Source organism: Genypterus blacodes, unplaced genomic scaffold (genome assembly GCF_046128005.1).
Source record: "Genypterus blacodes isolate CSIRO-AG114 ecotype Tasmania unplaced genomic scaffold, CSIRO-AGI_Gbla_v1 ptg000067l_1, whole genome shotgun sequence".
NCBI lineage: Eukaryota > Metazoa > Chordata > Actinopteri > Ophidiiformes > Ophidiidae > Genypterus > Genypterus blacodes.
The window spans coordinates 6522020-6544409 of record NW_027466879.1 but is presented as its reverse complement, the minus strand read 5'-3'; the positions used below and the strand labels follow the sequence as shown (position 1 = coordinate 6544409).

Genomic DNA, 22390 nt, shown 5'->3' with positions numbered 1-22390 from the left:
CCCTATATGAGCTACAATACATGAGACTGCCAAGCATGCCTGACCCTTTAACCTCTGCTTCCTTTGTACATCCACTATCCTAGAAGCCCAGCAGCGCCTCCTGCTGGTGACTGTTTTTGCTCTTAGTGTGCGCTACCAGCCGGTGGATGTCTCCCTCGCCATCTCAAGCGGGTTGCTCAATGTGTTGTCCCAGCTCTGTGGTACTGAGACAATGCTGGGGCAGCCCCTCCAGCTGCTTCAGAAAGCTGGAGTGTCACAGCTCAGTACTGCACTCAAGGTGGCCTCCACTCGCCTGCTGCAGATATTGGCCATCAGCACTGGGTAAGGGATTTAGAATTGGAGGCCAAGTCACAACATCAGTAGATCGGGAAACCAGTAGAAAGATGTATTGCATATCATGTTATTGTTTTGTTTAATTCTATTCTAAAAATGTTGAAAAGGTTATGTAATGGATATCTGTCTTTTTTGCAGGACATATGCTGACAAGTTGAGTCCCAAAGTTGTCCAATCGCTGCTGGACCTACTGTGCAGTCAGCTAAAGAACCTGTTGTCTCAGGCAGGACTTAGCCTTCTCCCCTCTGGCCAAGACCAGGAAGACAATAAACAAGAAGACAACGCTGACTCTGAAAAGAAAGACTTGAGAGGTGATAAAAGAACTTGATAGACTTAGACGACCTGAACTAATATGACTCATGTTTGATGCTCCTGTATTGGCAGTTAAATGGAACATTGAATTTATTTTTGCATAAATAAATATGTTATTTATATGTATATGTTACCTATAATTATGTTAACTATAATAATTAGTGAATGTAATTCTGGTGTTTTCAGCTTTGCTGCGTAAGCAGCACACAGCAGAATTGCATTTAGGAGACTTCCTAGTCTTCCTAAGAAGAGTTGTGTCCTCCAAGGCCATCCAGTCCAAGATGGCTTCCCCTAAATGGACTGAAGTGCTACTCAATATCGCTGCACAAAAATGCTGTTCAGGTACAACCAGCATACAGTTTGGATACATGCTGTCATAATTAAACGTAGATGAGCCTCACACAAGTGGCTTTAAATTGTAGGTGTCCCTCTGGTGGGCAACTTGAGAACTCGGCTTCTAGCTCTTCATGTCTTGGAGGCTGTCCTGCCTGCCTGTGAGGCCAATATGGAGGATGACCAGATGACACAGGTATGCATCTTGGTTTGAAGTATACTTACATTCTCAGTGACGATAATAAGTTGTCAGTCAGCCAGTTAAAGCATGTGGTCTCTTCCAGGTTGTGGAGCGCCTGTTCTCATTGCTGTCTGACTGTATGTGGGAAGCTCCTATTGCTCAAGCCAAGCACACTGTCCAGATCAAAGAAAAAGTTCAAGAGCTGAAACTACAGGTGAAAAGCAATCAACACTCCATTCCTGTTTGTGTTTCCTGAATCCCATTATTTGTTTGAGTGACTCTCAGCTGCTGTCCATCCATAGGGGGAGTCGGAGGAGGAGGATGAGAATCTTCCTATCCAAGAGGTGTCGTTTGACCCAGAGAAGGCTCAGTGCTGTGTAGTGGAAAATGGCCAGGGGCTGACCCATGGTAGTGGGGGTAAAGGTTATGGGCTGGCCTCCACGGGTGTCTCTTCTGGATGTTATCAATGGAAGGTATAGCATTGTATAATGTCGTTTTGTTCTCCACATGTTGGTGACACTGATATATTTGTGATATTTAGAGAAACATTTAGAACTCAGCTGAGTATACAATAATTTTGCTTCATCCCCATGTAGTTTTACATCGTGAAGGAGAACCGTGGAAATGAGGGAACATGTGTCGGTGTTTCACGATGGCCCGTGCATGATTTCAACCATCGCACTACGTCAGATATGTGGCTCTACCGGGCGTACAGTGGCAACCTTTACCACAATGGAGAGCAAACACTGACACTTAGCAGCTTCACCCAGGGAGACTTCATCACCTGTGTCTTAGACATGGAGGCAAGGACAATCTCTTTTGGCAAGAACGGAGAGGTAAGAGACAATAACCAGGGTAATGGTGATATGGGAAACATGATAAGGATGCTAAGTGGACTTATCTATTCAGATGCAGACTGGTGTTTTATAGCTTTGTTATCTGTCTTGTGTCTGCTCGTTAATTCATACAAACTGATAGATGCAATATGACCTTTGATTCCACAGGAGCCCAAGTTAGCCTTTGAGGATGTGGATGCCACAGAGCTTTATCCCTGTGTGATGTTCTACAGCAGCAACCCTGGAGAGAAGGTAAAGCAACATACATGTTTATGACCAGTGGTCTGAGATGCTCTGTTGGCAGAATTCTTACTTTATACCTTGGGTTCATTGCGTTTGGAGTAAATCTTGACTCCAGAAACAGCTCATTTCATTTGTTCCTTCATTTGTAACACTGGCTTTTGTTTCATTGTTATACATTTGTTTGGATATTGTTAGATTTATTTTACATATGTACCAGAAAAACTCACTCACTCCCCTCGATCCTTGTGAAATATGAAAATAGGTTATCCTATTTGTTTTAACTTTTAAACTATTCTTTGATATCTCCAGGTTAAGATCTGTGACATGCAAATGAGGGGCACACCCCGAGACCTCTTGCCCGGTGACCCAGTCTGTAGCCCCATGGCCACCGTCCTGGCCGAGGCCACCACGCAGCTTATCCGTATCTTGCATCGCACTGACGACTGGACGCATCGTATCAACAAGACCATGATCGAACGGCTTCACAAGATCAAGCCCTGCTTTAGAGAGTCTACCAGTGCTTCTGGCAGTAGTGTTGGTCAGAGACTGAAAAAGAGTCGCTCAGTTCAGAGCCGTGAGGAGCACGATGCCCAGAGAGAGACACATGATACACCCACAAGGACAGAAGAGGAGAGGGGTCGCCACGGACGGCAGCATGGCTTGGGGGAGCTGTCAGAGCACCATCTCAGAACGCTGTGTACGGATGTGTGGCCGGTCCTGGCAGTGATCGGTGGAGCAGATGCAGGGCTCCGTGTCGGGGGAAGATGTGTACATAAGCAGACAGGGCGACACGCTACGCTACTTGGAGTGGTGAAAGAAGGCAGTACCTCGGCCAAGGTGCAGTGGGATGAGGCTGAGATCACCATCAGGTACTGGGGGAAAAAGATAATGCTGTGTTTTGTTGTTACATTTGCTCTTTATATTTTTATAGATACTACCAAAGGACAGCTAGTTGTAGATTTTCCTTTGAATGTCCCTGCTCAGTAAACATTTGGCCATCACTACTGTTGGGTAAAAATGTGCTCAGATTCTCTCTCGCTCTGTTTAAACCAAACTCTTTATGTGTAACATCTATTTCTCAAAATAACTATTTGAATTGGGCTGTGACTTTCTGAATGGCTGAAGAGGGAGGTTTGTGTTTGTTTGGCCAACAGCAGTGCTACGCATGATGTTATGAAGTACAGAAATATAAAAATCACACTGTGGTGTTTGTTCTCACCAGTATGACCACGTTTGAAGAAATGTGTGAACTGCTACAGAATTTAAATGTGATTGCTGAACATTTCTTCACTGGCTGTATTCACCCTTTTCTGATTTATTTAGCTGTAGCCTTTTGCTGTTTAATCACTACCCTCATCGTTTATTTTCCTTTTCTCTACACATCAATTCACAGCTGTTCATGTCTTTTGTTAATGCATTTCCTTTCTTACATCAAGTTGCATGGTTTAGATCAATAGTTCATTTTTCCAAAAGTTTGGTTAATTTGTGTTTGTCATGCATGCTGTGCTCTCTCCCTTTCTTTCTTTCTTTCTTTCTTTCTTTCTTTCTTTCTTTCTTTCTTTCTTTCTTTGACTTTCTTTCTTTGACTCTTTCTTTCTTTCTTTCTTTCTTTCTTTGACTTTCTTTCTTTGACTCTTTCTTTCTTTCTTTCTTTGACTTTCTTTCTTCGACTCTTTCTTTCTTCGACTTTCTTTCTTCGACTCTTTCTTTCTTCGACTCTTTCTTTCTTTCTTCAACTTTCTTTCTTCAACTATTTCTTTCTTCAACTCTCTGTCTCTGTGTGTCTCTCACTGTTTCTCTATCGCTCTCTATCTTTCACTCTTTCTTTCTTCTGCCCTTTCCCTCACATTGTGTTTCCTTCCCTTGTCTCTATTCACTTTCCACTCCCTTCTATTAAAGCTTCCCAACTTTCTGGTCGCCTAGTGACACTCCACTGTACAACCTGGAACCATGTGAGCCGCTGCCCTTCGACGTGGCACGTTTCCGTGGCTTGACTGCCTCGTTGCTGTTGGATCTCACCTACCTTACCAGCATCCACGAGGAAACGGCCTCGAAGCTGAGCGCACGACGCCATGATAAGCGACATCGCAGCACAGCTTCTACTGGGCATGAGACAACTACTAATGACGATAAGATAGATAATGAGGTGTACAACCGCAATGAACAAAAAGATAATGCTGAGGCATCATCTGGCATAGTTCCAGTCACGACCACCTCTGACCTCCGTGTGTCCCATAGTCTGGAAGAAGTTAAAGCACATGTGGCCCCCAACTCAAGGTCAGAGAACGAGATTTCCTCTGTGGTCAGTGCTGGTGTAGGAGGGAATGAGATCCTTTTCACTATGGCTCCTCATACCCCTACTGAGGGAAGCAGGAAGAAAGGCCACGAGCATGGCTCCCGCAGCCATGAGCCTTTTCTGTCTTCCTCTGCCACCCAGTCAGAGATCCATGCTGTGCAGCTGTCCTACCTCTACCTGGGGGCCATGAAGGCCCTCAGTGCCCTGCTTAGCTGCAGCAAGTATGCGGAGATGCTGCTCATACCAAAGGTAGGTTTACTTTTGCACCATTGACATAATTACAACAAATGAATGAGGGATCCATGTAAAATATGATGCAAATATGGTCAGATTTCCTATTAAATTCTTTCTTTTACCATTCAGGTACCACCAGAACCAACACCTAGTGGGCACAATGCAGATTTAAATGCCAGCACTGGCGTTGGCACATCTGCCACCTCACCTGTTTGCCAAGAAGAGGTGGAGATGCGGGCAGCTCTGCAGTTTCTCATGCGCCATATGGTAAAGCGAGCAGTGATGCGGTCCCCCATCAAGAGAGCCTTGGGTCTGGCAGACCTGGAACGAGCACAGGCCATGATCTACAAGCTCGTTGTCAATGGGCTGCTGGAGGAGCCCAGTGGGGGAAAAGCCAAGCTTGGTGAGAATGTATATATTTTCGAAGATGACAGAGAGATTTCAATAAGATGCGCAACTTGTGTGGGGATAACAAGCATTGTGTCAGGTTTGTCTGTTTTCACCCATTATTCTTATCTCCATTAGGAGTGAGAAGTGAACCAGAGGGGGAGGGTGAAGTTATAGACGGTGAGCAGCTGGCACAGACTCCAGTCACCACCAGTCCCTCTGCTTCCAGCACCACCTCATTTATGAGCTCCTCACTGGAGGACACCACCACTGCTACCACACCTGTCACTGACACAGAGACTGTCCCTGCCTCTGAGTCTCCAGGAGTCATGCCTCTCAGCCTTCTGAGGTCAGAACACATGGATGCACATATGCTCATTCAGCTAGTGTACTGTCTTTATCTGTATGACAAAGTAGAGATGCATTTTTAATTCTTCTGTGTCTTGACAGGCAAATGTTCTCCAGCTACCCAACCACAACCTTAGTTCCATCCCGTCGAGCCCAGACTCCCCCTGTATCCTCGCTGCCAACATCGCCCACAGAGGATGTTGGTCGTCGACAGAGCCTCACCTCTCCTGACTCCCAGCCCACAAGGCCTTCAAATCGAACAGGCACCTGTAAGTATACCAGGTTACAATTCATGAATATAAAAGTAATGAAGAGAGTGATTTATAACTGACAAAGTGATTTATAACTGATAAACAAACCTTAATGAATTATAAGGTTTTCAAGGTTCAAGGTTTTTGCATGATAACAGTAATTTCCACAAACTTTAAAGGAACTGTACAGTTATTGAGGTGTGTTTGAATGAGCAGGTTCCTGTCACTCATGTTCCTCTAGTTTGTTGGTGGTATTGAACTGTACACAGTACCTCTCATTCCTGTTTCTGCATGTTGTTAGAATCATACTTAAGCCTGCATACCAAATGTCATTATGATGAAATGAATGCCAATTTGTTTGTTGCAGCTCTGTCAGACCCCAGCAGCAGGCTGTCAACTTCTCCTCCTCCTCCAGCCATCGCACTGCCCCTGTTAGAAATGGGCTTCTCAATGCGGCAGATCACTAAAGCCCTCGAAGCCACTGGTGAGTAACACACAAACACACACACACTCACAGCCCCCTTTAAAAACATTGATTATTGCACAAAAAGTATTGCACTCTCACTTTGTGCTGTAAGTAAAGGTGTAATTTGTTTATTTAAAGATAGACTTTCATTGTTTGGTTAACAAAGTGGCCTGTCTGTTGCTGCTGTCCCCAGGTGCTCGAGGTGAGGCAGATGCCCAGAACATCACTGTGCTTGCCATGTGGATGATAGAACACCCAGGCACAGAGGATGAGCAGGATGACCTTCGCTCTGGCGTTGGTGGTGATGGTGACTCCTCAAGTCCAGGTGCGACAGCTTGTGGTGGAGGAGGAAAATCCATGGATAGGAGCACATATCTTTGCTCTCTTGGAGACATAAGCAGTGCGGATGCAGCAGAAATGGAGGAGGGCTTCAGTGAGAGGTACAGCAGTTTCCTTACTTTTAATTCAAAACTACTTACTTGATAACAATGTAATAATGATTTAGGTGAACTACATACTTCATTACTAACCTGTTAAGGTATTTTGAAAGCACTGTTTTCCAGGAAAGGCCAGATTATGTAAATTTTTGTAAAATATATATGCAAAAATAAGCATTTCTCTTTATTACCTTTTAATTAAAGTCCATATTTGTGTACTCTGTAGCCCCGAGGGTCTAGAGCAGGACAGTGCATCGAGCTCTGGAGGTGTTCCTCTCAGAGGCCGCTCTGCTGTTGGTAGGAAACACCGCTTTGATCTGGCTGCACGCACACTTCTGGCCCGTGCTGGTGAGAATCACACACCTGCACACAGATGTCTTTATCTTTCAACACACTGAACATAAATTAAGTGTTTCTTCGCTTCCTCAACTCACTCTAATCCTTCTCTCCTTGAAGCTGGTCTGTACCGCTCAGTCCAGGCCCATCATAGCCAGTCCCGTCGAGAGGTCTCAACCCTACAGCAGCAACAAGACCCCGGCGCCCTTTACGACTTCAACCTGGATGAAGAGCTGGAGATGGATCTGGACGAGGAGACCATGGAGGCCATGTTCGGTCAGGACCTGGCCAGTGACTCCGACATTCTGGGAATGTGGATCCCGGAGGTACTGGACTGGCCAACATGGGTGTGTGTGACTTAATGCTATGGCCAGAGGGCTGCCATCACCATTCTGCTCTCTAACTGCCCTGCATTATTTGAAACTCAGACAAATGTGTGCACGCTAAAGTAAAGCTTTTATGAGAAGCTTGCGTGTTCAAGCACATTTTTCTGAAAGCTCACAGCAGTAAGAACAAGCATGAATGAATGACTAATGGCCCAGAAAAATTGGGATAATAAGGGCAATTTTGTCGTTAACTGGCTGATGCTTGAAAGTCATCTTGTATGCATATGCTGTCATTGATTCGTTTTTCAGAAATATTTCATTGTGTGCATGCAACAATGAAACAACTTTGGCCTGGTTTCTGCCTTGGCTGTGTGTTGTGTCACATACATGTCTGTCTCCATGTCTTCGTGTGTGTGTTACTCCTCATTTGTTCCACATCTTGCAGCATGTATGTGAGACGGAGGAGCGAGACGAAGTGGTGGTGTGTGAGCTTTGTGAGGCCAATGTGGCCAACTTCAATCAACACATGAAGAAGAGCCACCCAGGCTGTGGCCGCAGTGCCAACCGACAAGGATACCGCAGTAACGGCTCCTATGTAGACGGCTGGTTTGGAGGCGAGTGCGGCAGTGGAAACCCTTACTACCTACTCTGTGGAAGCTGCAGAGAAAAGTACTTGGCTATCAAAAGCAAGGCCAAAGTACCCATTGTGGAGAGGTACGTTAACAGACCAGCTCACTTTTGTGAATGTCTTTGCCTCATTATGGCTGGGTTCTTGCAAGAAAGTTGTAAAAAGGGAAAATGGTGTGTTAGAGAGATCACCATCAGGTACTGAGTGAAAAAGATTATGCTGTGACCACTTTTGTTGTTACATTTGCTCTTGTGTATTTAGGTACAAAGGCCAAGCTCCAGACCTCTTGGGAAAGCAGGACAGTGTCTATGAAGGTAGAGAGTATTATGAACACTCAATGATCATTGCATACGTGTGTGGCGTGGCTTCTTACAGTGATACCATCTATTTGTCTGATTTGTGTGTAACTTCGCTACTACAGAAGACTGGGATATGTTGGATGTTGACGAAGACGAGAAGCTGACAGGAGAGGAAGAGTTTGAGCTCTTGGCTGGCCCTCTGGGTCTGAATGAGCGTAGGATTGTCCCCGAGGCTGTCCAGTTCCCTGACACTGACCCACTGGGAGCCTCTGTTGCCATGGTGACAGCCACCAACAGTATGGAGGAGACCCTGCTTCAGATAGGTGAGGCTATACATACACATATACATATACACACACACACACACATCATTATTACAGTATTATCAGTGCATCAGTATGGTCCTTAAGAACATGTAATCGCTTAACCTGTGTGTGTTCATATTCAGGCTGTCAGAGTTCTGTGGATAAGAGCTCGTCAGGCAGGGTGACCCTAGGAGAGCAGGCTGCAGCACTCCAGAACCCTCATGACCGAGTGATGGCTCTGAGGAGGGTAACTGCTGCAGCCCAGGTGCTCTTAGCCCGGACCATGGTGATGCGAGCCCTCTCCCTACTGTCAGTTAGGTAGGCTTCACTGTCACAAGAAGCTGTTTTACATGCCAGCTGTACTGGCCATTCACTGTTTCACTCTGGCCGTATGGCCTGGCCTAATGTTAAGCTCTATGGTGGGTCCTCTGATTTAAGTTAATTTATACTTAATGTATATACTTAATAGATTTGATTTGATTTAAATCCAGCTCTCTGTTGTGTCTCGCTGTCTCCTCCCCTTTATAACTCCTTCCTCTCCCTACCCCACCCTCTTGTCTTCATTCTTCTTCCACTCTTCCTCCGTACTCAGTGGGTCAAGCTGTAGCCTTGCAGCCGGTCTGGAGTCTCTTGGTTTGACAGACATCAAGACTCTGGTCAGGCTGATGTGCCTTGCAGCAGCAGGCCGGGCGGGGCTTTCCACCAGTCCTGCAGCAGGCCATTGCCACACTGAGAGGCCCCGTGGGGCCACCAAGGCTAGCAAACCCATCTCCTGTCTTGCTTACTTAAGCACAGCTGTGGGCTGTCTGGCCTCCAACAGTCCCAGTGCTGCCAAGCTACTGGTGCAGCTCTGCACTCAGGTACATACCATCACTTTATTCCATATGCCCATAAATATGCTGCCATTGATTCATTTCTAACTGCCAAAATACAAACAGAACCACATAACAAGGGTGCCACCCACAGGATTAATTGACGGCGAAGGCAAGCTGTGTTTTCCAATTCAGTGAAATTTAATCATCACTATCCTGCTGCTTAGTCTATCAGCAGTAGTGTACTCAAACAGCCAGCCTCTGTTTATTACAGTAACTCTGCCATAGAGGTTAGCTCAGCTCATTTTATGTGATTGTTAATTTGGAAAATGCCTCTTAAACTTACAGATTTCAGTTATAAGTGGTAAAAAGTTAGTGAGCCAAATTAGTGATTTTACCTTTTCTTGCTGGCTTATGTGTATATTGATATCGAACCAAATGCAGATTAATTTTAAAAGAATAATAAAAATAAGACACAATTTAAGATTTGAGACGACTATAGCCTTTTGGTTGAATTAAGATGGTGAATATGATGTACATTCTTCAATGGTGTAATACTTGTATTTCAAATGCTTAAGAACATCAATTACAGAAGGACTACTTGAAGCTTAGAAGCGATCCAAACCTGTTTTGAAAAACATTGCCCTTGCATACAGCTCTAACCACTTTTCCTTACTTTTCAACATCATACAACTGTTCTACATTTAAACAGCCTAACCTTGTCTCATTCGCAGAACCTGATCTCTGCAGCTACAGGCATGAACCTTACCACGGTGGACGACCCCATCCAGAGGAAGTTCCTGCCCAGCTTTCTGCGTGGGGTGGCTGAGGAAAACAAGCTCATAACCTCACCCAACTTTGTGGTCACTCAGGCTCTGGTGGCCCTCCTGGCAGACAAAGGGGCCAGACTCAGGCCGGCTTATGACAAGGCCGACATGGAGAAAAGAGGTTTGTAGAATTAGGGTGGCATGAGATTGGAATAGTTTCTTTCTCTGTATCCCATTCATCATCATTAAGTCTCACAATTGTAGTTTCTTAGACAATAGCCTATGTAATAAATTCATAATGTTGTATTAGATGAGAGTACTACAAAACATTAAACACATATTGCTATACAGTTGTACATACAGCAGTCTGAAAAAACGTCATTAGCCATATGTTGTATTGAAGCATTTTTTCTGAGAGCAGATATTGACAAATTATAAAACCAAATGACAATCGGCCTTGAATGAATCACGTGGGTCACTGTTGTCTGAAATGTAGAATCATCTGTGTGGTCCTACATGATTGTCACACGTTTATCTTACTGCTGTTGTATCTAAAACAAACATTCATTGTTTATTATCCATCAATCACACTATTGGTGGAATTCAACAATGATAATCTATTATAATTGTTACATTATTATCATCTTACATTGTTCTTAAAAAGTTAGTTGCTGGCATATGTCTTAAATATTTTATAGTAATTAGTATGGTATCCTTTTGTTATTTGTAATAATGGAATGATTCACCAGTCATGCCTCCATTTGTGTTTTCTGCACTTCTTATGTTTTGTTGTGGATCCTTTTTTCTTTTTTGTACCTTCTCACTCACCGAGCTACCTTGTCATCTTGTGTTCCATGTCGAGCAGGTCTAATTGCGCATTTGTATGCCCATCCTTCCCATAATCCTTCCGCTGTAGGCCCTCTGGAGCTGGCCAATGCTCTAGCGGCCTGCTGCCTCTCCTCCAGACTTTCTTCACAGCACCGCCAGTGGGCCGCCCAGCAGCTGGTTCGCACGCTGGCCGCCCACGACCGCGACAACAGCCAAAGTCGGCCGCCGACCTTTGCCGACATGGCAGGGGACTTGCGAAAGTGCTCCTTCATCAAGCTAGAAGCTCACCAGAGCAGGGTTAGTCTCTGTGATGTGTGTCTGCTTAAGAATACAAAAATATGATCGACGTTATTCCTTTGTTATCCACTGCAGTTAAATCCATGTCTTTTAGCCTTTAAAAGACACATTTTGGAGTTATATGCTGTTATTGCAGTATTTGTTTGCAAATGCATCAAAAGCTTTTTAATCATGTGATACTTGTGTCTGCCTTTCTTGGACTTTTCTGCTTTTTCAGGTCATCACGTGTAGTTGGTGTAGTAAGAAGGGTCTGTTGGCTACAAGTGGCAGTGATGGGACAGTCCGGGTTTGGAACGTAACCAAGAACCAGTACACCCTCCAGCAGACCTGTATCTTCAATAAAACGTAGGAATGAACCCTTGGTGTTTTTACATTGAATGAAAACTACCGTGTCTCTGATGTTTGGAACTATAGCACTTCTTTCCACTGCTCCTTCTGCCATGTTTGCGGTTAGATCGTTTGTTATACACTTGCTTACATCATTTTAATATTCCGGTCATTAGGGATAGTTCATCAGAGGAAGGCCTGTCGTGCTTGGGTTCCCCCGGTGACCCGTCTCTGTCTCCTCTTTCTTGGAGTGTCACTGGAAAATACCTGGCCTCTGCAATGGACAAAATGGTTAACATCTGGCAAGTTAATGGTAAATATTGTTTCATTTCAAGCTCCTCTGTGTTCTCTCTCTTGAACAGCACATTAATACAGCCTGCAATGGAATTGTTTTGAAAATAGTTTTTGTAGAATGTTCTTTGTGGCTCTGCGAGTGTAACTGATGCATGAGGTCCACAGAATGTGAATGAGAGTGTATTAAGATTTTATAGCTTCCATTAAAAATAGATATGCCTGGGACTGGATGTTGTCCAATCAATATTTCCTGCTTCCCACCACACACCCTGCAGCACACACCATCTGTCCTTGGCTACATTCAATAGCCTCAAGGATGGAAGGCGGCAATCACATTCTCATTCATGTGCACATTTGATGTTCTGCTTTAACCATGTGAATGAGACTTTTACTGCCCAAAGACACGGCAATTAGAATTATTATCATTGATGCATTCTTACTGTCTGTGTGTACATTTAGTATATTCTATTAATTCAACAGCATTAATAAAACAGCTTATAATGTGTATAAACATCCACCTCCTTTCTTCTCCTCCAAGGTGGGAAGGGGCTGTTGGATGTACAGCCTCACTGGGTGTCAGCTCTGGCCTGGCCTGAAGGAGAGGCAGAGTCCTTGTGGGACGGAGAACCCAAGGACCTTTTGCTGGTGGGACGTATGGATGGAACTCTGGGCCTCATCGAGGTGCTGGACGCCTCCAGCATGCACAGCACCGAACTGGAACACTGCTACAGGAAAGATGGTAGATTGGCGAAATTTTTTTAAAACTCCTTGTGCCTTTTTGACTGTCACAGCTTGTCTTGCCAGTTTGTCTGCACTTCGTATCAATCATTGTGTATGTGATGTTTATCATCCCAGTGGCAGTGATGCACATAGCCTGGTACTGCGAAGACAAACCCTTCGCTGTGGGCTACACAGATGGCAAACTACTGATCGGATCCAAAGAGCCCTTGGAAAAAGGAGCCATCGTGGTCATTGATGCGCACAGGGTAAAGCAGTGCCACAACATTAAATAGTCAGTTATAGCTTTTAGTTTGCATTTACTGTTGCAAGATGCCACCTGCAGTAAACAATGCCAGATAGAGGCCAGAAAAGCTTAGATAATGCTTTGTTAAACAGTAATAATAGTTTCTCAGGTTAAATTAAGAAAAAAATGTCTCAACTTTGTAGCACAAATGCCTCTCAGATTTTAACCGACCCTACACGTTGTGTTTTCTAGGAGTCCATCACCTGTATGAAGTGGAGTCCTAATGGTCAGATCTTGCTGTCTTGTGCCAAGGAGGAGACGGTGAAGCTATGGGCTAATCCTGATGCTCAGTCTGGCTCTGGCTGGCTGTGTCTGCAAAGTCTCAGACACCCTTCCCAGGTCAACAGTGTGGCGTGGTGCAGCCTGCCTGGATATGGCTCTAAGCCCCTCAGCATGCTTGCAATGTATGTCGTTCTGTAACACTTTTTGTTGTTAGACACTAGATTTCATAGGAGGTGCTGCCATATTATGAGGCGTTCACATCATATTTAGGCCATTATCATTTATTTGATAGAGGACAATGTCCACACATATAGGCAAATTAAAAGTGTTCCATAAATTCCAGCAGGGTTTCTCACATGATATGCACAAGAGATGCTTCATCCTCAACACAGTGCCACTAATTATATAGAGAAGACTTTTATGCAGCAACGCAAGAGCATTTCAATGAAACCTTTGGTCTGCTGCAAGTTTAAGGAAACATTGTCATCATTATCCTGATACAACATCAATTCAAGGACAAAATCTTTATTATTATTATTTAGATGGGTAGGTTTACACGTGTCATTCTGTTTTTCAGATGCTGCCAAAATGGGCTGATCTCAGTCTGGACTGTTCCCCAAGACATCTCCAGCTTCCCAGACTCCAGGTCCTGTGGTTCAGAGGGATGGTGGGAGAGTGAAACAAAGCCTAAATTCAGGGTACGGGAAGGGAAGATGGTGGATTCCATCACACTATACATGTGTTCTTAATAATTATCCCAAAATGTATTCTGGCAAACATGATGTACTGTCCTTACAAACTGTTGCTGTGGTTGTGTCTCAGTCTTCCCGGTGGTCAACGGATGGAGCGCTGTGCGTTTTCCAGCTGAAAGGCCACATCACCCCTGTAAAGACACTGGCCTTCAGTCCTGACGGCCTCGCACTGGCATCTGGAGGAGTGGGGGGTCTCATGAACATCTGGTCCCTGCGGGTGAGATATGTGTAAACGTGCAGAGAATGCACAGTAACAACATACACACAGTACATATGATTGCACTGTAGATATTTAAGACACAGATGTACATACAAACATGGGATACACCACCAAAGTACAGAAATAAATGATTACACTGGATGCTTTGTTGACCAGATGGCTGTATTAAGTCACACTGAATACTGTGTGTGTGTGTGTGTGTGTGTGTGTGTGTGTGTGTGTGTGTGTGTGTGTGTGTGTGTGTGTGTGTGTGTGTGTGTGTGTGTGTGTGTGTGTGTGTGTGTGTGTGTGTGTGTGTGTGTGTGTGTGTGTGTGTGTGTGTGTGTGTGTGTGTGTGTGTGTGTGTGTCTAACAGGATGGCTCAGTGCTGCAAACAGTAGTAGCTGGTTCAGGAGCAATCCAGAATATAGTCTGGATCCCAGATGTAGGTGTTGCCATCTGCTCCAACAGGTCCAAGGTAAAACTGTCACAGCTTTTTACACTTTCTTAAATCTTTGGCAGTTCACATTTTCCATGATTTCAACCTCTTCGCTGAAATAAAATGTATTTATTTACTCACTGGTTTGCTTCGTTTGTGGTTGAATGTCTGACCCTTTCTCCAGGACGTGTTGGTCGTGAACTGCTCCAAAGAGTTCATGGCATCCAACCACGTGCTGGCCACTTGCCGCACAGCTCTGAAGAAGCAGGGTGTAGTTGGCCTCAACGTGGCGCCCTGCATGAGGGCCTTCCTAGAAAGACTGCCTGTCATGTTACAGGAGCAGTACGCCTATGAGAAGGTAAAGGGATATCTGAGGAAATGATCTTGGCACTTTTCCAAAATCCATAAAAAAAAATGAACTTAATATTAGATCTTAAAATGTCAATTTCCATAATACCTAACTCTTGTTATAACTTTACTCCACCTGTTTGCTTGTTTAAAGTAGTAAAAGGACAGAAAAGAGTACAGTTACTAAAAAGAGTAAAGTTACGAAAAAGAGTAAAAGTACAAAAAATAGTAGTTACTTAAAAAAGTTAAAAGTACAAAAAAGAGAAAGTACAGAAAGAGTAAAAGTACATTTTGTAAATGTTCACACAAAAGACGCTTATTCAGAGGGTTTGGGTTGAGAATAAGCCCTTTGCATTGCTGTCAGTATAACCATGCTGACTGACTGACAGCCTTGCTGGGGTTTCACCAAGGATAAATGTGGATAAATGTCACTAATAATGTTAAACATGAGTAGCTCCGGGACACTTTTATATTGTCAAAGTAGCTCTCCGGGGCAAAAAGGTTGGAGTCCCCTGCCCTAGAGACTCAGAAATTAATCATATTTAACAGTAGAAGGTTTCATGATTGATAATGCTGTGCCTTCCACATTTCAGCCCCATGTTGTCTGTGGGGAGCAACTGGTTCATAGCCCTTACATGCAGTGCCTCGCCTCCTTGGCTGTGGGTCTCCACCTGGACCAGCTCCTTTGTTGTCCCCCTGTGCCACCTCACCTCCGTCACTGCCCACTGGAGTCTGGCACAGCCATCTGGAGTGCCAGCGAGTGGGCTTGGCTCGACTGCTTCTCTACAACCATCAAGGCTGCGGAGGCTCTGGCACGGGGCGCCACGTTCCCTGACTCCTTCTCTGTTCCTGACCTGGAGCTTGTGCCCAAAGATGAAATGGCTCTACTCATGGTGAGGGAGGGTGCTGGTATATGTCATGTGCTGGAGTGCTAATAGGGTAATTTTCTGTATAATTTGCACCTTTGCAGCTGACAATAATCAGCTTTTGTGCTTTCCAGGACAACAGTAAATGGGTGTCTGGTTTGGATGAACAGATCATGTCGTGGGCCACCTCTCGACCAGAGGTAATTTAAGACTGACCAGGCTAAAGACCTAATTTTGTTGTTACAGTAAATGGTTTGTCTGTGTTTATTTTCTTCACACGCATTACAACTGCTAATCTAATCTAAATTGTTGAAAATTGTGTGTGTTTTGGATGGTTACAGGATTGGCACCTGGGGGGAAAGTGTGACGTGTTTCTGTGGGGGGCTGGGCGGCATGGCCAGTTGGCAGAGGCTGGCAGAAACATCCTGGTCCCGACTACGGCTCCTTCCTTCTCGCAGGCACAACAAGTACATAAATACAAACAGCAGCTTGTGACCACACCCACTGTCTTCTTCTTATACTTAATGTTAAATTCTTCAAACTATACACACTTACATTTTGATATATATTTTAGGTTTGGATTTTAACCAACTACCTTATTTCCAGTGCTATATTTATTTGAAAGACATGGGCTGTAGCGTGAGCACTGCAACCTGTGGTCATCTTTACACCGATGACCTTGCTGCTCTTCATTTCCTGCATCTGTAACAAGTTAATCTCCTCATTCGTCTTTGTTTCACCATCTCTCCTGCTCTAGGTGGTGTGTGGACAGAACTGCACATTTGTGATCCAGCCTAATGGCACAGTATTAGCCTGTGGAGAGGGCAGTTACGGTCGTTTGGGGCAGGGGAACTCTGACGACCTGCATGTCCTGACTGTCATCTCAGCTCTTCAAGGTGATTTATAATCACATTTTATATTAAATATGATCAGAATTTGATTGATATTGCCTAAAATGACTGTCCTCGCATCAAGATAATCACCAGAACAAGCATTTCGACTTTTCAGCGTAATGAGTTAACATAATTCACTTTATGATGTATGATTTTATCTGTATTTCAGATCTTATTTGTCACTAGTACATATTTTAATTTGGGGTTGGCAATGCATCTGTTGCCGAGTACTAACCAGCCAATTATCCGTATGTACCACAGGTTTTGTGGTTACCCAGCTAGTGACATCATGCGGCAGCGACGGCCACTCCATGGCTCTGACTGAGAGTGGTGAGGTTTTCAGCTGGGGTGACGGGGATTATGGCAAACTGGGCCATGGGAACAGTGACCGCCAGCGCCGCCCGCGGCAGATTGAAGCACTGCAAGGAGAGGAGGTGGTGCAGGTGGGTGTTTTATTTCTGAATGCCATCTGTATAACTTCACTGTCACCATTTTTTGCAGATTGTCAATTTCAGTTCAATACAAACTATTTTAATGTTTTTTCAAAACTATTTTCATTAGAATAGAATAGAATAGCTTTTATTGTCATTGTATATGATAATACAACGAAATGCATTTGTGCTGTGCCTGAATCTTTGAACAGTGATCAATAACAGCAATAAACTATAAATAAACAACTATAAATAACAATAAATAAACAACACACAGTTCCATTCATGCATTAAAACATAAGTAGTCCCACAGCTCAAGATGTTCCAATAGCTTAAGATGTCTCACATGACATCACATATGACATATGACATCACAACATCACACCCCAAATGACATCACATGTCCCTTCCCTCCCTTAATGTTGTCTTGTTCTTGTGTGCGATTTGTAGTGGATTCATTGTTATATTTGTGTTGTATTGCTACACTTCTTGCTCCCCAGTTAAATCACCTTGTTCTCCTTTTCAATTTTTGTGTTTTTTCATCTTCTCATCTCCTTTTTTTCTTTTTCCTCCTCTAGATGTCCTGTGGATTCAAACACTCAGCAGTGGTTACAGCTGATGGAAAGCTTTTCACTTTTGGTAATGGTGACTATGGCAGACTGGGTCTGGGAAATACCTCCAACAAGAAATTACCAGAAAGAGTCACAGCTCTGGAGGGTTACCAGGTCGGCCAGGTAGGAGGGAAAAGCAATATAAAACTAAATGGCATTAATTGTATTGAAATGAAACCGTGATTACTATTTGGTATTTGCAGAATAGATCTGTTGTTTTGTGTTGCTGAGGTCTGTAGAATAAGGTATTTATTTCATAACATGTTACAGGTTTGTGTTTTTAAGGCAGAAATATTTAAAGGTTTTGGTGCACAACGATGATTGACCACTGCTCAGAGTTTATGTTGATGTGCTCCCTCCTCAGGTTGCTTGTGGTTTGAATCACACTTTAGTCATTTCTGCTGACGGAATGATGGTTTGGGCTTTTGGTGACGGAGACTACGGAAAACTGGGACTAGGCAACTCCACAGCCAAGTCCTCGCCTCAGGTATGACTTCCACTTCATTTCATTTGAGAGTTAGACTCAAGTAGAGATGTTCACCTCGTAAACTTAATATGCCCAAGCATGTTTTTGGAGGTTTTTAATAAGGGTATTTAATAAGGGTTTTTGTTGAATGTTTGATTTCCCAGAAAGTGGATGTGCTTTGTGGAATTGGCATCAAAAAGGTGGCCTGTGGAACACAGTTCTCTGTGGCTCTCACCAAAGATGGCAAAGTGTTCACATTTGGCCAAGGTACGTCATGGTTTGTCACCCTTAAACCGCTCATTAATATGGTAGCAATTTATAGTTGTGCTCAGAATTATGATAATATTAATATTAGGTATGGCTTTTAATGTTTTTATATTCATACATTGTCAATCATTTGTCAATCATTTTCCTCCTGTTTGCAGACCGGCTCATCGGCTTGCCAGAGGGCCGAGCCAGGAACCATAACCGTCCCCAGCAGGTGCCTGCACTGTCAGTGGTCCACATCCAGGATGTCGCTGTAGGGGCTGAACACACACTTGTGCTCGCTTCCACTGGAGACGTCTACACCTGGGGTAGTAACTCTGAGGGACAGGTAACCTGCTGTTACACTTGGTGAAACCCCAGCAAGGCTGTCAGTCAGCATGGTTATACTGACAGCAATGCAAAGGGCAAAACAAGCAAACTGTCAATAACGGCATAGTCAGAATGTAGAAAATGCCATTTATAACCTTCCAGATAGACCGCTTACCACATATGTACATGGTTTGGAAGGTTGAAATGCATCCTGTGCTCATTTATATTGTGCATTAACATTTATCCTCTGGCTAAGGATCACATTTCAATACATCGTACAACCGTATATGAATAATTCATGGTTCATTTGTTGTCTAGTTGGGTTTGAGCCATACCAACCATATAAGAGAACCAACACTGGCGACAGTGCTACAGGGCAAAAACATCCACCAGATCTCCGCTGGACGCTGCCACAGTGCGGCGTGGACGGCGCCCTCTGTGCCGCCCAGAGCTCCAGGTGAGACACAGTCACACTCCTCCAAGCCATTGCTGTATGTTGGACAGATACTCTATACTTGGCATCAGAGTTTGTGCGATACTGCTGGGACATGTAGCTAAAGCACAACAAACAGCACATTGTTTTCAGCTGAGATACTGAGGTGAACAAACAGTGAGGAATTTAGGGTTAGGAGATAATTAGGAAAACTGCATTAGCTGCCTGTCTTTTTAAGTTCCAGTCATGGTTCCAGAGATTACATATGACAAATATTTTATGTCATAGTCTAACTAAAATACTTGAAAATTATTACTTAATTTGGGATTATCCTCCTTCGTCTGTCCTTTTCTCTCTCCTGTGATGCTTCTGGCCTCCTCCGTCCCTCATCCCTTTACTCTTGATGCTTCTGCCTCTTCAGGCTCGTCGGTGCCTCTGCAGCTCGGTCTGCCCATTGCAGTGCCTCCTCAGTACAGTGGGCTGAAGGAGGTGAGCATCGAGGCAGTGAGGGCCCGCCTACGCCTGCTCTACCACTTCTCCGACCTCATGTACTCCTCATGGAGGTTGCTCAACCTCAGTCCCAACAACCAAGTAAGGAACCAACCAGCACACAAAGCAAAGACTAAAAACTAAGACAGGTTTTGGCCTTATGGTTACCAACATCATTGATTGATGTGTTTACTCTAGCTTGTAATGAGTCTAAATGTCTTTCTACTTTCCAGAGCTACACTTCCCACTACAATGCTGGTACCTGGGGGATTGTTCAGGGCCAGCTGAGGCCCCTGTTGGCCCCGAGGGTCTACACTTTACCCATGGTGCGCTCAATAGGCAAGACCATGGTGCAGGGCAAGAACTACGGTCCACAGATCACAGTCAAACGGATTTCCACACGGTTAGTTCTCCTGGTCCCAGTCAATCCAAAGTTGTAGCACAGTAAGGGGTGTTTCCCAACCAGACATGAACAGAAAATGAATATTTCCCAGGGTGGAACCAGTGTAGCTTATGTATGTGCATACATAAAGAGTTCCAGGGACAAGTTGAGGGCAGGTTTAAAAATATGTAATTGTTACTTTCTGCTCTCCATAGTCACTGATCCAATACAATCAAAAGCAAATATATGGTTGGAGGTGTGATTGAATGTTGTGGCGTAAACCAACAGTTTTTGGAGCTTAGGTGTGTCTTACATGTTTTGCTCCTTTGGTTGAGACTGTGAGATGTTCTTTTGTTCATTACTAATGATTCTCTCCCTCTTTCCTTTTCCATTGCGGGTGCCGATTCTTTCCAGGGGCCGGAAGTGCAAGCCCATCTTTGTACAGATCGCCCGACAGGTGGTGAAGTTGAACGCCTCCGACCTGCGGCTGCCATCCAGGGCCTGGAAGGTCAAACTTGTGGGAGAGGGCGCTGACGATGCAGGGGGAGTCTTTGATGACACCATCACAGAGATGTGTCAGGTAAAAGAAAAAGAGATAGCAAATTTTGCAAAAGATCTTTTCAAATATTTGATTTGTCCGACCAAATAATACAAATAGAAGAACAGATGTTTTATTTTCAATGCCATAATACATTTCCGACTCACATTAGATTTACATGTCTCGTCATTTACAGACATTTTAAATCTGCTTTTTGGGGTCAACGAAGATTTAAAAACGGAAGACATTTAATTTGAACTAACAGATGAGAAATGAATTCATATTTACCCTTTGATTGATGAAATCTACATGTCCCTATTTTAAGATAAGTGAGATCAACCATCTGAGGCTGTGATCTAATGATGCTAGTGTTGTTTTGCTGTGCATGTGATTGTAGGAGTTGGAGACATGTGTGGTTGATCTACTCATCCCCTCCCCCAACGCCACAGCAGAGGTTGGCTACAACAGAGACAGGTGAGGACAACTATGAATAAAATACGAAAATTAATACGAAACGTTGGCCTCAGTTACCCTCCGCTCCTGCTCCTACTGTTATTAGTTACAACCCCAACATTGCGTGTTCTTGTGTTCTGCTCAGGTTCTTGTTCAATCCCTCGGCGTGCCTGGATGAACACATGCTCCAGTTTAGGTTTCTGGGCATCCTGATGGGCGTGGCCATCCGCACCAAGAAACCCCTGGACCTGCACCTTGCGCCCCTGGTGTGGAAACAGCTGTGCTGTATCCCCCTGTTGCTGGAGGACCTGGAGGAAGTGGACCTCCTCTACGTGCAAACGCTCAAAGGCATTCTTCACATTGAAGACAGCGGCATCACTGAGGAGAATTTCCATGAGGTGGGTCACAGTCTGAGGCGGAGAGTTAGGATTTTATGAGGCCTTTTATCTTGTTGTATGGGAGTTAGGGTCATGAAGGGGATCGGTACAATCTCACAATGCCACTGCACTATTCTGCACCTCTCCCACGCTCTGTCAACACCACTGACCGTAGTAAACTTCACAAAGGCACATTTATTGCAGGGCACTTCAGGACTCCTGTATTGACTTAGAGGGTGCATAATGTGCTCACTATAAACTGATCAACTGGTCAGATCAGTGTCTTTCTGTTATTTTCTTTAGTTGTTCCATCTAAATTCTTATATTATACAAGTTGCCTGTTTGCCATGTCTGACAGAAATAGGATGACATACCTCACACACACCCTTAGCTAATTGAGCAGGGTGAACCCAGCCTGGACTTCAGGTTTGATGGATCTGAATGTGTCTTCATCTTTATCAGGCTGGAAACTTTTATTGGAGAATGTTGGTTGAATAAGGCTCATTCTTCCTCTGGCAGTAAATACCAGCTACGCACGACCTCTGGCCTTTTCTATCCTTGCATGTCAGTGACCAGAGCTACATTACTCTGTATTTTGGCTTAAGCCTGGGCTCAGCAGTACAGTAGGGGATTACCAACCATAACAGACTCATAGAATGACTGGCCATGGTTTTGACAGTGTGAACATCATGTGTGTGTTTCTCTTGGGGCCATGCGAGTGTTTGTTTTTTCAGAATCACACACATCCTGTTAAAAAGAGCAATAAGCCTTGGATCAAGCCTGTTTTTATTCCAATAGTCTGACTTCATCATTGCAAAACCCAAACACACTCCAAATGATGTCACATGCCATCATCATACCACTCCCACTGAGAGCGAACAGAAAGCAACACAGGCCGTCATGTGGTTCACAAGAGGTTTTTACAGATGACAGTTTAAGTTTTAACAAATGAAACGTTGCTCTGAATCTGTGAGCACACTTTAGACTGCAGTCAGGCTGAATGAAGACGGGCAGA

The 22390-nt window shown here is 44.2% G+C and overlaps 1 protein-coding gene across 5 annotated transcripts in view; it reads left to right on the top strand.

The window, feature by feature from the left end:
• Positions 1-22390, top strand: part of herc1 (HECT and RLD domain containing E3 ubiquitin protein ligase family member 1) — a 43864-nt gene that overhangs the window by 18744 nt on the left and 2730 nt on the right. For 2 of the 5 annotated variants that reach the window (XM_076155523.1, XM_076155520.1), the window contains exons 29-76: positions 84-321; positions 472-644; positions 832-987; positions 1068-1174; positions 1263-1373; positions 1462-1632; positions 1756-1995; positions 2164-2247; positions 2548-3107; positions 4138-4783; positions 4898-5171; positions 5294-5504; positions 5606-5772; positions 6122-6238; positions 6414-6660; positions 6884-7005; positions 7114-7340; positions 7765-8033; positions 8209-8261; positions 8369-8569; positions 8695-8869; positions 9144-9411; positions 10098-10311; positions 10996-11255; positions 11473-11600; positions 11759-11895; positions 12415-12615; positions 12732-12862; positions 13093-13304; positions 13700-13820; positions 13945-14091; positions 14450-14551; positions 14697-14870; positions 15454-15753; positions 15861-15926; positions 16068-16193; positions 16484-16622; positions 16881-17062; positions 17629-17784; positions 18026-18148; positions 18292-18394; positions 18553-18722; positions 19022-19160; positions 19558-19727; positions 19859-20028; positions 20422-20587; positions 20943-21019; positions 21144-21396. In XM_076155523.1, coding sequence (XP_076011638.1) covers positions 84-321; positions 472-644; positions 832-987; positions 1068-1174; positions 1263-1373; positions 1462-1632; positions 1756-1995; positions 2164-2247; positions 2548-3107; positions 4138-4783; positions 4898-5171; positions 5294-5504; positions 5606-5772; positions 6122-6238; positions 6414-6660; positions 6884-7005; positions 7114-7340; positions 7765-8033; positions 8209-8261; positions 8369-8569; positions 8695-8869; positions 9144-9411; positions 10098-10311; positions 10996-11255; positions 11473-11600; positions 11759-11895; positions 12415-12615; positions 12732-12862; positions 13093-13304; positions 13700-13820; positions 13945-14091; positions 14450-14551; positions 14697-14870; positions 15454-15753; positions 15861-15926; positions 16068-16193; positions 16484-16622; positions 16881-17062; positions 17629-17784; positions 18026-18148; positions 18292-18394; positions 18553-18722; positions 19022-19160; positions 19558-19727; positions 19859-20028; positions 20422-20587; positions 20943-21019; positions 21144-21396 — 8984 coding nt within the window. The remainder of the gene's footprint in view (positions 1-83; positions 322-471; positions 645-831; positions 988-1067; positions 1175-1262; positions 1374-1461; positions 1633-1755; positions 1996-2163; positions 2248-2547; positions 3108-4137; positions 4784-4897; positions 5172-5293; positions 5505-5605; positions 5773-6121; positions 6239-6413; positions 6661-6883; positions 7006-7113; positions 7341-7764; positions 8034-8208; positions 8262-8368; positions 8570-8694; positions 8870-9143; positions 9412-10097; positions 10312-10995; positions 11256-11472; positions 11601-11758; positions 11896-12414; positions 12616-12731; positions 12863-13092; positions 13305-13699; positions 13821-13944; positions 14092-14449; positions 14552-14696; positions 14871-15453; positions 15754-15860; positions 15927-16067; positions 16194-16483; positions 16623-16880; positions 17063-17628; positions 17785-18025; positions 18149-18291; positions 18395-18552; positions 18723-19021; positions 19161-19557; positions 19728-19858; positions 20029-20421; positions 20588-20942; positions 21020-21143; positions 21397-22390) is intronic. The other 3 variants (XM_076155522.1, XM_076155521.1, XM_076155524.1) reach the window with 3 other exon arrangements.